The sequence below is a fragment of the Triticum aestivum genome, chromosome 5A (genome assembly GCF_018294505.1).
Source record: "Triticum aestivum cultivar Chinese Spring chromosome 5A, IWGSC CS RefSeq v2.1, whole genome shotgun sequence".
NCBI classification, from domain to species: domain Eukaryota; kingdom Viridiplantae; phylum Streptophyta; class Magnoliopsida; order Poales; family Poaceae; genus Triticum; species Triticum aestivum.
In genome coordinates, this window is record NC_057806.1 from 627,515,047 (window position 1) to 627,529,269 (window position 14,223).

At 45.6% G+C, this 14,223-nt stretch overlaps 1 protein-coding gene across 2 annotated transcripts; it reads right to left on the reverse strand.

Annotated features, from left to right (window-relative positions):
- Positions 1-301: 301 nt before the first annotated feature.
- On the reverse strand, positions 302-11,678 carry LOC123105451 (protein argonaute MEL1). 2 transcript variants are annotated; one of them, XR_006450844.1, is made up of 20 exons: positions 10,920-11,678; positions 8,519-8,724; positions 8,276-8,425; positions 8,041-8,174; positions 7,834-7,943; positions 7,620-7,726; positions 7,114-7,252; positions 6,921-7,037; positions 6,638-6,745; positions 6,482-6,553; positions 6,058-6,177; positions 5,635-5,772; positions 5,348-5,490; positions 2,179-2,241; positions 2,037-2,100; positions 1,810-1,942; positions 1,629-1,702; positions 1,446-1,540; positions 1,321-1,352; positions 302-695 (listed from the first exon to the last, which is right to left on the reverse strand). XR_006450844.1 is itself a non-coding variant. In XM_044527527.1 (20 exons), the coding sequence occupies exons 1-20, from the start codon at positions 11,661-11,663 to the stop codon at positions 3,116-3,118; spliced, it is 3,690 nt and encodes a 1,229-aa protein (XP_044383462.1). In that variant the 5' UTR covers positions 11,664-11,678; the 3' UTR covers positions 2,846-3,115. The 2 variants fall into 2 exon arrangements, 1 of the variants encoding a protein (XP_044383462.1); XM_044527527.1 differs by lacking the exons at positions 302-695; positions 1,321-1,352; positions 1,446-1,540; ... (2 more) ...; positions 2,037-2,100; positions 2,179-2,241 and adding exons at positions 2,846-3,229; positions 3,323-3,564; positions 3,823-4,328; ... (2 more) ...; positions 5,063-5,126; positions 5,203-5,265.
- Between the last annotated feature and the right edge of the window lie 2,545 nt (positions 11,679-14,223).

A 14,223-nucleotide genomic window follows, 5' to 3' on the forward strand; every position in this document is an offset into this window, starting at 1 on the left:
ACATGGAACTCTATCTACAAGACTATGGAGATGACTCTGGAAAACTCTTCTGCAAAGAACAAGGGTAGTAAAATCAAATATAAATTGTACAAAGGCCAACTCAGTTCTGAAATCTAAAATTGGCTAACCAACTTGGTTTTGGATTCTGGACAAGCCCGAGTGCAAGCCAAGAGAAACTCAAACAAGTTGGCTCCTCTAACTTGGACCTGTTATTAACCCAAAATCCAAAACCAAGACAGTTCACCAGATCCCAGCCACAAAGCCAAAGAAGAATCGAACTTAAAGGACCCAAAGATCAGAATAGCACAGAACAATATGGCAACTAGCAAAACCACTTGGTAACTTAAACCACTTGCATAGGATAGGTCTCAAATAGAGTTAAAGGTAACAAAGACAGAGTCATAGATATCCTGGCTACTACGAACTGAACAAGATAACTACGAGCAACAGGCTCCACGGCAAAACAGAGTCATCGCCATCTCAGGCTCTCTCACACACAGCTCCCTCCACAGGAGCTCAGCAGTAGAACATGACGTCCTTGATGTTGTCCTTGATCTTTGGGAGGTGGCGCACCTCCACAGGGCCCTCGTGCGCAATCGCCGCCTGCCCAGGGGTCGACCCGCCGTCCGAGCTGTCCCCTTCCACGTAGTAGCGCGCGCAGAATGCGGCGAGATGGGCATAGTACGCCGGTGGGACTGCATAGCAAGTTCAGCCAAGTTAGCTTCTTCTGGAAGTAAATGCCACAGCAGGTTGTGAAAACAGAACGACAGCTAGGTTACCAAGTCTTAAAACAGCAAGGGGGAAAGATGCTGTGTTGTTCATTTCAATGTAAACATAGATGACACAGAACAAAGGAATGGAAACTACTCAGTGTGTTCATCAATAAACTAGCAGAGGAATGCAAACTACTTAGTGTATTCATGAATAAACTGGCAAAGGAATGAAAACTACTCTGTGTATTCATCAATAAACTAAGGTTCATTTTGCCAGGAGTGCATGCTTATTTAGAGTTGCAGACCAAAGGCTCTAGAGCACAGATCCATTAAGGAGTTAAAGGAACCACCAGTGCGGTTGGATTGCTAACTTGCATCAGAGAAGGCACACGCAGGTGGGTACAAGGTAATACGAATGCCGAATTACTACAAGTCTACAGCTGCTAGGACTGTCAGGATAAGCAAAACATACGATAGCAGAGGCATAAGGCAGATGCGCCCAGGCTACTAGTATTAATGCCCACAGAAGAATGCTCTACTGGAGAGAAAAAGCACACAGATGAAAGTTGAAGCAAATTAAGGTAGAAAACTGAAGAAGCGAACTCACCAACAGAGACCGCACGAGTGCAACGAGCATAGCTGCATATGGATCAGAATTTAAACCATCATCAGAGTCATAACACAACAGAGAGAGGAAGAGAGAGGGGAAGAGACAGAAAGAGAGAGGATTACGTGTAGCAGAGATTGTTGGTCAGTTACTGAAGCGCATCGGCTGTGAAGTGATTCTCATCATAAAGAACATGGTAGTGTGTTGGCCTGCTAGTTCCCTGAGGAGCATTTTGCAAACACACTCAGCATGCAAGCACTGAAGATAAGCTGCATAGGAACAAATGGACATGTGGACAAAGCGTCTACCTTAATGCCAGCATGGCTGCACAAGTAGAAATCAAACTCTGTAGGGTGGCAAATCATGAGGTCAACCACAGTTCCTGCAGGACAACAGAAACAGATATGCACCCAATCACAGTCAGCGATGCTTCAACAAGTAGCAGATAGTTGTAACCGGTGAGATTGAAAGACCAGTGTATCTGCTAACCTGGAAGTATGTTCCCACTCTTGTCAGTCATATCACGCCTCCCATGAACCTCAGGGAACAGCCTGGTGTGATGCCTTTTCTGGACAACCACAAAGGTGACTGGGGGCATATACCCCTCCAATGAGGCGCAGGCCTTGCAACAGCAAAATTAAGAACCATCAGAATGAGAAAAGCCAAGAATGTAAACAAAACAGAAATTTGCATGTAATCATATGATGCAGGCTTACCTTCCTGATTGCGTCCATTTCATGAAGCAGAACATGGCTGAATTGGCCTTCGCTTGCGCCATCCCTGTACATGAGAATAATCGGTCAGGCAGTTCCATTGAATGGACAGGATGAAAAGAGTGTCATGAATTTGTGCACACACCTGTAGAAGAGTATCCTCTCAGGCCTCCGGCCTGTCTTTCTGCGGAAGGCAATCAGTAACTCCCTGTAGAGACAATTATGTCAGGTTAGCAGTTGATCCACAGGGCAATAGCTACCAATCGTCTCTGACTAATCACAAAACTCACCTGATCATGCCACCATTGCCATTACCCCTCTGCGGATCTTTGGTGACACTGAAGAGGTCTTCGATTATCTCCTGCCTGTGTGGTTGAGCAGAGACAAGACATCTGTACTTGGTGATCTCTGGCCAGTCCATTGATGCCACCACCTACATCAATCCAATATGTGCATCAAGACGATAATTCCATTTAAAAGATAAAATCAGACAGAAACAAATAACGAATTGACAAACAGTTAGCTATGGGGAAGAACTAACCGCAGCAATAGATGATGCAGAGTCCTCTCCAGGTGGGGGGTGCGTAACATCAGCACCAATTCATGGCTGACCAATTTGGATCTGAAGCCCAAGTGCAAGCCAAGAGAAACTGAAACAAGTTGCTCCTCTGACTTGGACCTGTTACAAACCCAAAATCCAGAACCAAAATAGTTCACCAGATCCCAGCCACAAAGCCGAAGAAGAATCTAACTTTAAGAACCCAAAGATCAGAATAGCACACAACAATATGGCAACTAGCAAAACCACTTGGTAACTTAAACCACTTGCATAGGATAGGTCTCAAATAGAGTTAAAGGTAACAAAGACAGAGTCATAGATATCCTGGCTACTACGAACTGAACAAGATAACTACGAGCAACAGGCTCCACGGCAAAACAGAGTCATCGGCATCTCATGCTCTCTCACACACAACTCAGGCTAGGGTAGCTCGCACAAAGAACAGCTCCATGGGAGCTCAGCAGTAGAACAAGACGTCCTTGACGTTCTCCTTGATCTGGGCATAGGGTATACTGTCAGCGATTTACTGCAAGGCCTTCTTGATCGGGACACGCTTCTTCAAGAGCCCCCGAATAACCTCCGCAACAAAACTTCTTAAGAACATAGTAATCTCGTGGTCACTCAAGTGAAATGGAGACTGTTCAGAAAAACAAAAATGCCAGCATCAACATCATCATCATCTAAATATATGCTACAGAACAAAACAAAAGCAATGAACAACAGGTATTACCACTTTCGCATGAGTCGCATGATTTCTTTGAAATTTAAAGCATCCGAAAGAAGACAAAGAGTACGTGCACCCAAACTTCTGGAAAGCATATTGTATTGTTTTTCTAAAGAAGTAATGTGTTTGCACTTTGCATGACCGCCAGTCAGGCGGAACAGTGACCCCGTCAACAATTGCTTCGAAATTCGCCTTGTCTTGCCAGTTCAAACCTTCATAATATCTTACAATGTTATAAGACGCATTTTCTGCATTAGAAAAAAAGACACTTAAAAGAGGCAGAGTAGAATACGAAAAGCCAAGGGGGCAAAGGCATGAATCATATTGCAAGCTTGTGGTACAGAAATCAATAAGCCCTAACTACTACTGAACCAGATACATTAATACTGTTAAATCAATCATTGTCAAATAATAAAAAGAACGCCTATATATTTTTGCCTGAAAAAAAATGCACATGATGCACATGAACATGAAAACAGACTAAAATCAGAGATGCTCAAACATACCGCGTTGGATTGGCGTCTTAAACGCAAAATTCGTCTTGATAAATGGTACTAGCCAGTAAAGGTCGCTGAATGTTGCCAATTCTAACACTTCTAGCAAGTCTCTGAGGAAAGGATTCCACTGCAGAAAAGGTGCGTCGGCCCCACTGATTTCTGTTTGAAAGATTTTCTTTAGAATTTTCCGTATCTTTTTGCAATCCTTGGGAAAATTCACGGCATCAATATTATAAATAGGCTTTTTAATTATCACGGCCCGCCCATCAACTACCCTAAAATCTTTCTTTTTTAGTTGACCATCCCATGATTTTTTTTCTTTAATTGCTTTCTTCAGTTGATCTAATACACTAAGACCAAGAATATTGCCCTTCTTGTTGAATACTCTAATAAGTTTCTTTCTCCCAGGCCAATCTTTATCTCGAACAAGCTCATTTCGAAAGAACTTGGTGCTATCAGCACTGTATTCTTTTAAGTTTTGGTCTGAGAAAGTTTGAGCAACCGTTTGAGGAACCCTGCACAAAAATTAAATGCAGCATTAAATTTTTACTCCCATTTCACAAAAATTCCACCAAGTATTAATTAATGAAGGAATAACTGCAATTAATAAAATTAATTTACCCAATAGAAGCACCGCCTAGCAATTTTGCCTCCATCCTAAGCACAGACTCATCCCGTAAGCCATAGTAAGATAGGGTCTTTCCATAGTTAATAGGCTTTCTTACAAGATACAATGAACAACTATTGATTGAAACATTCAGTTTCTTTTCAATAGCAGTCTTCAGTGAATAGCACGTACTGCTTAAAGGGACCTGTACTACTAATCTACCGGCTGGACAGTCAATAAATATATTGATGGGTCTGTGCTGCCCATTATTTTCATGAGCCGTGACAAGACCTAAAAAGGTTAAAAAAAATCATATCAGTCACCTATAAGTAAAAGCCATTTCTACCATGAGCCACACAATTATTCGAGAAAGTAATTGATAGTTATCAGTTTCTAACCAGGAAGTTTGTTTCCACTTTTGTCAGTCATATCATGCCTCCCATGATCCTCAGAGAGTAGCCTGGTGTAATGTTTCTTCTCAACAGGAACAAAATTGACCTCAGGTTGATAACCCTCCTCCAATGAGGCACAGGCCTTGCAACAACAAAGTAGAAAATCGTCAGAATGAGAAAAGCCAAGGATAACATCAGAAGAGATAGATCAAAACAGAAATTTGCATGTAATCATATGCTGCAGGCTTACCTTCCTGATTGCGTCCATTTCATGAAGCAGAACATGGCTGAATTGGCCTTCACTTACACCATCCCTGTACATGAGAATGATCGGTCAGGCAATTTCATTGAATGGACAGGATGAAAAGAGTCATGAATTTGTGCACACACCTGAAGAAGAGTATCCTCTCAGGCCTCCGGCCTGTCTTCCTGCGGAAGGCAATCAGTAACTCCCTGTAAAGAAAATTATGTCAGGTTAGCAGTTGATCCACAGGGCAATTGCTAGCAATCGTCTCTGACTAATCACAAAACTCACCTGATCATGCCACCATTGACATTACCCCTCTGCGGAACTTTGGTGACACTGAAGAGGTCTTCGATTATCTCCTGCCTGTGTGGTTGAGCAGAGACAAGACCACTGTACTTGGTGATCTCTGGCCAGTCCATTGATGCCACCACCTACATCAATCCAATATAAGAAACGGGTAAGCCTATTTGTACTCAACAGGTATGTGCATCAAGATGATAATTCCATTTGAAAGATAAAATCAGATAGAAACAAATAACGAGTTGACAAACTGTTAGCTACGGGGAAGAACTAACCGCAGCAATTGATGATGCAGAGTCCTCTCCAGGTGGGGGGTGTGTAACATCAGCACCAAAGATGATTGTTGGGATATTTTTCACAGACGGAACACCAAATCTAGTAAAGGCCTTCTCAATGGAAGGTGGCCGCCCAACCTAGTTAAGACACAGAATTATCACATGATCAATAAAGGCCTTCATCGAGTTTTTTTACTACATTTAAGTAACTAGTGTGAAAACTACATGATCAATAAAGTGTCAAGCAAAATAATTTGAGTTGCTACATACTCAACAAGTTCTCCATGTATTTAGTTCCAAGAAAAAGTAATGCTTAGATAACATACTCAAAAATAATTTGAGTTGCTACATAGTCAGTCAGCTATAACATACACACATAAATCATAAATGCCTTAGAAACAGGAAAGGAATGCAAGCCTTTACCATTCCAGTCATATTGCACATCTGAATCAGATCACAACAGAACCTGTGTACCTCCTCAGGACGCATGCGTGAAAAACTCACACAGGCCCAGTTGTCTATGATTCCTCCATTGATCATTTTCTACAGTAAAAAAAACTCAAATGAGACCTATCATTTGTACCATCATGGATATACTACATACAAAATAATGAGCCAAGTCGCAAACAAGCTCAACTGTTTCTCAATTTAAGTAACTAGTGTGAAAACTACATGATCAAAAAAGTGCAATCAAGCAAAATAATTTGAGTTGCTACATACAAAATAATGACCTGTCCAATGCATTTAGAACAAACAAAAGAAACTCAACAAGTTCTCCATGTATTTAGTTCCAAGAAGAAGTAATGCATAGTAAAATTGGGAGTGAAGACACTGAACAGGGAAATACCTTGTTAATCATGTTCCACTGTCCAACACTTGGCGCACAAGTTTTCTCCTTTCCAGAATCATGAAATCTCAACTGAAACACATAGAAAGGATGTGATTACTACAAATCCTTCTAGTGAAGCAGCTCAGAGAAAGGAGGGAAATACAGCATTCTTACCATGGGGGGAGGCAGCACACGGGCTGGAACAGAGACCAGGTCACTGCAGACATTGATCCCGAACTCCTGAGCAAACTTGTCCTCAGCATACTTGTTGTGCAGAACCATCTACAGTGTGAAAAAGAGTGTCATGAGAAAGACTACACATTACAGGCAAACATGACAAATATGCCTTGAAAAGGACATTCCTAACTACATGAGTTCGAACAGATTGGAATGAACTACCACATGCGAGAAGACATGGGCAGGTATTTCCAGAATGCAGTTGACAACAGGTACATACCTCACGAATGCTTTGCTCCCTCTGCTGGGGACGTTGACAGGTAGCTCTAAGTATGTTGGTGACCTGCTTGTCATTCAGTTTCTTAGAGTACCTTTGCCCTTCAACAATCTTGCACGCCTACAATCAATTTGCAGAGAACCATGAGCAAACAATGTATAATTCAAATATGATGAAGCAGGCGTGGATACAATACCTCCATAGGCAGATACACAGGCCGAGCGTCACTTCCGGACTGCAAGCAGGGCCAAGAAGTATACTGCAGATTGTAGTTGTATCTTTGCATGAAGTACTGAACAACTGACATTCTTGTTCCTCTCTCATCAATAGGAAATCTAACAACAAACGAAACAACACGAGTAGAGTGCTATTAGAAAGAGAATAATAATCATGGATAGATGCTAAAAAGTTAACTGTGGTCTAAACATTCCTAAGGAAAACTGTGAACAGGAAACAATTTGGCACAAACAGATCTTGCTATGCTGCAGAAATCAAAAGCATATGCCACAGGAAGAATGTTGTAAACAAAATTAATCCCCTAACCAGTTCCTGACACACCAACATCAATGAAGATGCAATAAGCCAAAAATCTATACAACTACACATCTTTTTAATATTCCAGCAACCCTGATTAGTTGGACCAGAACATAGAGAGAAAATACATAATGGAAAATATTATAGCATTTGAGGGAAGTTATTTACATGAGCTGGCTCATGGGAACAGGAGTAATCCCTGTTATCTTGTATCTTCGGATTTGGTCTTCCTGGTGGTTTGTTTCGACACGCACCCCACGGAGTGCTTTCTTTATCTGCATACAGTGCATACAATGAGATTAGTCAACTATTTCAAGACAATAACATGGTGCAATCTACAGAACATGAATTGTAAAACTAGCTTAGCATAGACGAATAGTACCTTAACACGGTCCCTGTCTGTCAGAGGCCGCGAGGCATCACGTAAGTTGAGGAACTCTAGCACAAACTGGACCACTGTCACAGGCTTGAAGAAGGATGTCGCAGATATGTCTGAAAAATGAAGTGCAGATCATCAGATAAACAAGGCTAGGACACACTGCAATCGGAAAACAGTAACAGTAACAGACAGGGGAGGGGAGAGGAGTACCTATATTGAGTGACAGCCCCATCTGGGTTGGACGTAAGCTCTGGTAGTAACCTCTCCAGCACTCTAATCCTTCACCAATGTCTCCTCTGTGACCAAAGGTGGTGGAGAAGAAGGATCTGGACACTGTGACATAGCTGCAATGAAAAAAGTGCAATAGTGTTAGGGCTCTAGAGAACTAGCTAGTATGATCAAGAAAAACTGATGGCAATAAACTGCTGGAAAGTGGATGTCATACTTCCAGGATGGTGACTCCCTGAGGACAACATCAAGAACTTGGATGGTTTCTTGAGGCATATCCCTCTGTCTTCCTTTGAGGAACTGCTGGAGGTGGTACAGGTCTGTCCTCCCAGCAATCCGAATGGTGATCTTGTACTCCCTTTCAGCCCTGCAAATGAAGAGGGAACAAGTCAGTAGCTAAAAAACAAATACAATGGGTAATCAAGTTGGACAAGATTGAAGGTAAAGAATCCAATCATACTTTTCTTTGTCTTTCTTTTCGGGATCAACCAGTGTAACAGAAAACTCCTCAGACTCAAAAGGGAGTGAGCCTGCAGTGTAAAGACTCTTTCTTCCATCGTAGGCAGGCAATTTGCCCCCAAGGGATGTCTTGCCGTGCAACTTGATTAGCTCACTGAGTACCTCCCTGTTCACAGCCCTTGATTTTGACTCCGGGTTAATGGAGACCTACAGCAACACATTTCAACATCAGTATGTATGCACAAACAAGAGAGACTCTGTTCTACATTCAGTACACAGAATAGAGACGATTAGCCCTCTGATTAGTGTCCAATGAATTTTAAAAAAATCAAATGAAATATTTTAATTCTCAGTACTTATGCTATACTTCATTCAATCTGTGAGGGAAAAGAAAAACTAGCGGATCTTAAGAAACCAGTAAACCAAAATTAGGCAATAAACGAAATTAGCTGCTAGTGGCATCGCAGGACTGGAAATGTAGCAGGCAAACGGCAAGACATACCATGTGCCGGCCTCCATTTCGACTTACAGAGACCAGAAAAAAATCCAGTTGAAACGGAAGAAGCCCTGTAGTATAGAGTCAATCAAGTGGGGGAAGAAGTCTGGATCCCAAATCGAACTCCCAATACTCAAGGGGGCACAGCACAGTAGAGTAATTTTTTGGCACGGCCATGCTAGGGTCCCTGACGGGCCGCGGGCGAGCAGGCCGGAGGCGGAGAAGGGGCGGCGGCGCTCCGTCCGGGTGAGGAGGGGTTGAGTGGGAGGCTGTGACGGCATGGTGGGGGTGGGTGCGAGGGCACGAATCTTGGTGCAATCATGCGGTACAGAATACAATAAGCGGACCTGTGTACCGTGTGTATAGTATAGAAAAAAGGACCTGACCTGCGTACTGCGTCTAGTAAAAAAAAGGACCTGCGTACTGTATATATGTACTTTTTTTTTGCATCGAACTGTATATATGTACTTAAAAAAGGGAAATGAACTACGGACTGTATACCAGATACTGTAGGGGTACTTGTTACGAGGAGTAGCAAAATAATTCGTCGCCAATTTACCATATATAAATGTACTAGACGAATATAAAGTAGTTTTTTTGCATTTGGAATATAAAATAGTTTGGCACTAATATTTAAATCCCCGTACGTGTCGACCATTCAGCGAAAAAAAAACAGATCTACCACTGTTGTTCCACCCACATACATACACAAAGAGGAAACGTCCAAGGCTGGACCGAGAGGGGGAAAAGAATCTCTCCCAAAAAAGAAAGTTGACGGACTAGATGCAAACACAGAGAGCCACGGAATTGCGCTCGAGGTGCGCGACACAGGAGATCCGAGCACGGCCTCGGCGTTGCATGCTTTGAACCAAAGACAAAACCAAAAGCTGCCGCGGGACCTCATGCATGCAGGCAGGGCAGAGCCAGAGGAATCACAAACAAAGGCGGCAAGGGCAACAACACCAACAGGCCTCCTGCTTTGCCCAAAATGTATGAAAGACACGTACACGGACGGACGGATGCGTCTGCCATGTCCCAACGGACGGATGGTACGTTCGTTGCTTTGCCCTTCTGTCCCCGAACGAGGACAAGGACCAGACGGAAACCACAAGACCAAGACCATCCCCGAAAACACTTTCACAAAAGAAGAACGCCGGGAAAAGACACAGGAGATGAATCAAAGAAAGAAAAAGGTGGGTGGCCTTGCATGGGACGGGATCTCACGGCGACCCCCTGCCGTCTATAGCCAAAACGGATCCCAAGAATCTGCAGCCTTGACCGCAAAGTTGCCGAAATAATGTTTACATCTACTGCTGCTAGTTTCCAAGATAACAACGACAGCGACGAAACAAGAAGCGATAGCTACTGTCTGCAGGATGGCTTTTGCATTCCAAGAACTCACTGTTCATGCATGAGAACAGGAGAAACCACCCATGCATGTACCGAGAGAAAATGGCAAGATTTTATAAAGGCAAAAGAGAGAAGCACCGAGGCGTCACTACGTGTAGCGACAGCGCTCGACCAAGCATCCATGGATGGATGGATGGGGTCGGAGACGCACGTCGCATGGAGAAAAACGAAAGCAGAGCGGGAGAAAACAGATCTATGAGTAAGATAGCGCGGACAAGAGAAAAACGACGTACGATACAGCTTCGAAATTAGAACACGGACGCAACAAGCGTACTGGTAGATCTACGAGTGAACTAACGCGGACGTGAGAAAACGAAGCAGAGCGGGGGAAAACAGCGCGACGACTACAATCGTAAACTAGTAGATCCATCTATCAGTGAACTCGGACAGCGGATTAACGTACATGAACCCACAGGGAACGCCGGATCTGGAGAAAACGAAGCGCGTAGAAGAGCGTAAACAGAGAGAGAAGGAGGGGGGTAGGGTTCGTGCTCACATCGTAGTGGAAGAGGTTGTTGTCGGCGACGTTGACGAGCAAGTGGTTGGCGCGGATCATCACCTTCTTGCCCACGGTGCCGGCGCCGGGCCGAGCGGGGTGGGCGAGCCCCTTCTTGGACACCGGCGCGAGGTCCACGTCGGGGGCCTTCTCCTCCTCGGGCTGCGTCGCCGCGACCGCCGCCGCGGCCGCGGCGGCGGGCGGCGCCAGCGCGGTCTCCGTGACGAAGAGCTTCTGCTCGAGCTCCTTGGCGACGGACGCGGGGGTCGGCGGAGCGGGAGCGGGGGCGGAGACGCGGGCCGGCTGGAACGGGGCCGCGGCGGCGGGACGCGCCAGCACGGTCTCGGTGTTGAAGATCTTGTGCTCCAGCTCGTTGGCGACGGCCGCGGGGGTCGGCGGAGCGGGAGCGGGGGCGGAGACGCGGGCCGGCTGGAACGGGGCCGGGGCCGGCGAGGGCGTCGGAGCAGTAGCGCGGATGGTGGCCGGCGTGGGCGAGGGCGCGCGGATGGTGACCGCGGGCGAAGGCGCGCGGACGGTGGCGTAGGGTGCCAGCGCGGGGTTGCGGACGACGACGCCGTGCTGGTAGGCGCCCTGGTGCGGCCCCGCGGCGTTGGGGTTGTCGGCCACCACGGGCGCCGTCGCGGCGGGGCGAGGCGCTGAAGACGCGCGCGGAGGCGGCCAGCGCGTGGCCCCACGCCCTCCTCCCGCCGGCGCGCCCCGGCCTCCGCCTCCGCGGTAGGCCATGGCGGGAGAGAGAGCGAGAGCGGTGGTGGTGGTGGTGGTGGGAGGGCAAGGCAACGCTACGGCGGTGGATTGGAGAGGAAGAAAGGAGCGAAGCGAGGGGGAGCGGATGAGGATGGGGTGAGTTGGTGGGAGGATCGGCGACGCCGGGGCCAGCCAGTGTAAGGGAGAAACCCTAGCCAGCGGGTGGTGAGCGCATGGCGTGGTCCGTACGTGCGAGAGGGAGGGGGAGGTGGGCCGAACTTCGTGATTCTGTAAGGATCGGCGTGTAAAAGGGCGTCGTCCAGAGGAGAAATATCTGGGTTCGCTTCGGGTGCGCGGATCAGAACGCGCGCGCGGGGGGGCGGCCCCGGAAATGCGCCGCCGCGCGAGGGGCCTTTCTGCAAACTGCGCGGCTGTGCCGTGCGCCGTGCGCGCCTGGCTTGCTTTGCTAAAGTAACCATGGTAAAGCGGGGGGTGGGTAACCACGGTTGGGTTGGGGTTGGTTGGGTCAGGTGCAAAAGGCACTGTAGACGGGGGGGTTTCAAATTTCATTTCAAATTGTGGCTGCTGGTGCGAGTCCGATGGATGGACAATGATTGAACTGCCAACTGCTGGGAAACCTTGATTTTCGGTACATGCACTTCGTTGGTCTTCGGTTTTTTTTAGATGAAAAGGGCCGCGCCCCTGTTCCATTTCTTGAAGAAACGAAACAACAATTACAGAATCGTCTTACAAATTAGGCAAACGGCGGACAGCAGGAGGGCTGCCGCAGAGGAAGCAGGAAAAGCTACAAGACTAAAAGTTTGAACTAAAATGGCAAATGCCGAATAAAGGGCAATGGGGCAGAAGCCATAGCCTAGCCAGCGATAAGAGAGGCACAAAGCGACTCCTCTAAGAGAGAGTAGCAGCCTACAGAGGAAATGGCTTCAAAATGTATCTCCACGCCTCATCCAGGATCTGGCCACATTAGCAGAGGTGGGCTTCTCGCTTTCATCTCCAGTTCTTTCGCAGCCCACACCACCCTGTCCTTGGCACACCCTGAGGACAGGCACTCCCATGTAGACAATTTGACACAGTTTTTCGCCAGATAGCCTGTAATCCAGACCAAACAACATTGTTAAAAACCATGTCATTGCGAATTTTCCAGATAGCCCAAAGCCCAGCTGCATGGACAATATTTGTTACAACAAAGGTATCTCCTCTGATCCAGTACTGGGAGATGGACATTATACTGATGTCTTCATCAATCCCAGTTAGGATACATAAGGCTTTCCAGAATTCAGTAGCAACGACACAGGTGCTAAATAAATGAGAACAAGTTTCCTGTTGAACGCAAAAAACACAGGTGGAATCGCCTACCTCCTGCCTTTTAGACAAATTATCTCTGGTCAACAACTTGTTGTTAGTTAATAGCCAGAGAAAAATCTGAATCCTAGGAGGAATTTTGATCTTCCAAATGGCAGGAGAACTACTGGGCAACACACCTCTGAAATTTAAGAACTTATAAAAGGATTTAACAGAGTATATCCCTTTAGAATTCATATTCCAGACAGGGGAGTCATCCTCTACAGAGAGATGAATAGAACTGGCAATTTCCAAAAGCTCATACCAAAGAGACATAAGTTCCTGAGTGAAGCATCTCCGGAAAGTAATTTTAGGGTCACTGTCGTCCCAAATTTTATCAATGGTGGCATTATGCTCATTAGTAAGGACATAGAGATCCCAATATTGGGTGGCCAAGGTGGCATTACCAAACCAATGGTCCTCCCAGAATCTGATCCTTTTACCATTACCAATTTTCCAAGAAAAACCAACTTTAGCAGCTTGAGCTGCCGAGAGCACCCCTTTCCAAAAAGGAGATGCTCCAGTATTAGGGCAAGCAAATAGATTGCTTTGAGGTTTATATTTGGAATCAATTATATTTTTCCAGATCTTACCCTCTGAGTTATAGTATCTGCTGACCCAAGAGGCTAATAAAGCCAAATTCATGTCCCCAATGTCAGTAATACCAAAACCCCCAAATTCTTTCCTCATGGTAATAGACTTCCAGGCAGTCAGATGGTATTTGTGGTGACCCTCATAATCATCCCAAAAGCAATGAGCTAGTTGAGAATTTATGAGTTTAATGGCCCACTTAGGGAATTTAATGAAACCCATGAGGTAAGAATGAATACTAGCTAAGCAGGCTTGGACTAATATAAGTCTTTTGCCAAAAGAAAGAAGTCTCCCTCTCCACCCAACAGCTTTCTTGATAATCTTGTCAATAGTGGGTTGGAGATCTTCCTTCCTAATTTTACTAAAATGCAAAGGGGCCCCTAAGTACTTAATAGGGAAAGCACTTAATTTGCACCCCAAGGTTTGAGCAAAAATAAGAGCTTCATCTCTATCTATATTGATAGGGACCAGGTCACATTTATGAAAATTGATTCTCATGCCAGAGATCTGCTCAAAGCAGGACATAAGCCATTTAAGGTTTCTGGCATGGTCAAGATTATTATCTAAGAAAAACAAGGTGTCATCAGCATACTGCATGCTAATGATACCAGCAAGATTAGAAGGGGGGAAAACACCAGCAATTAAG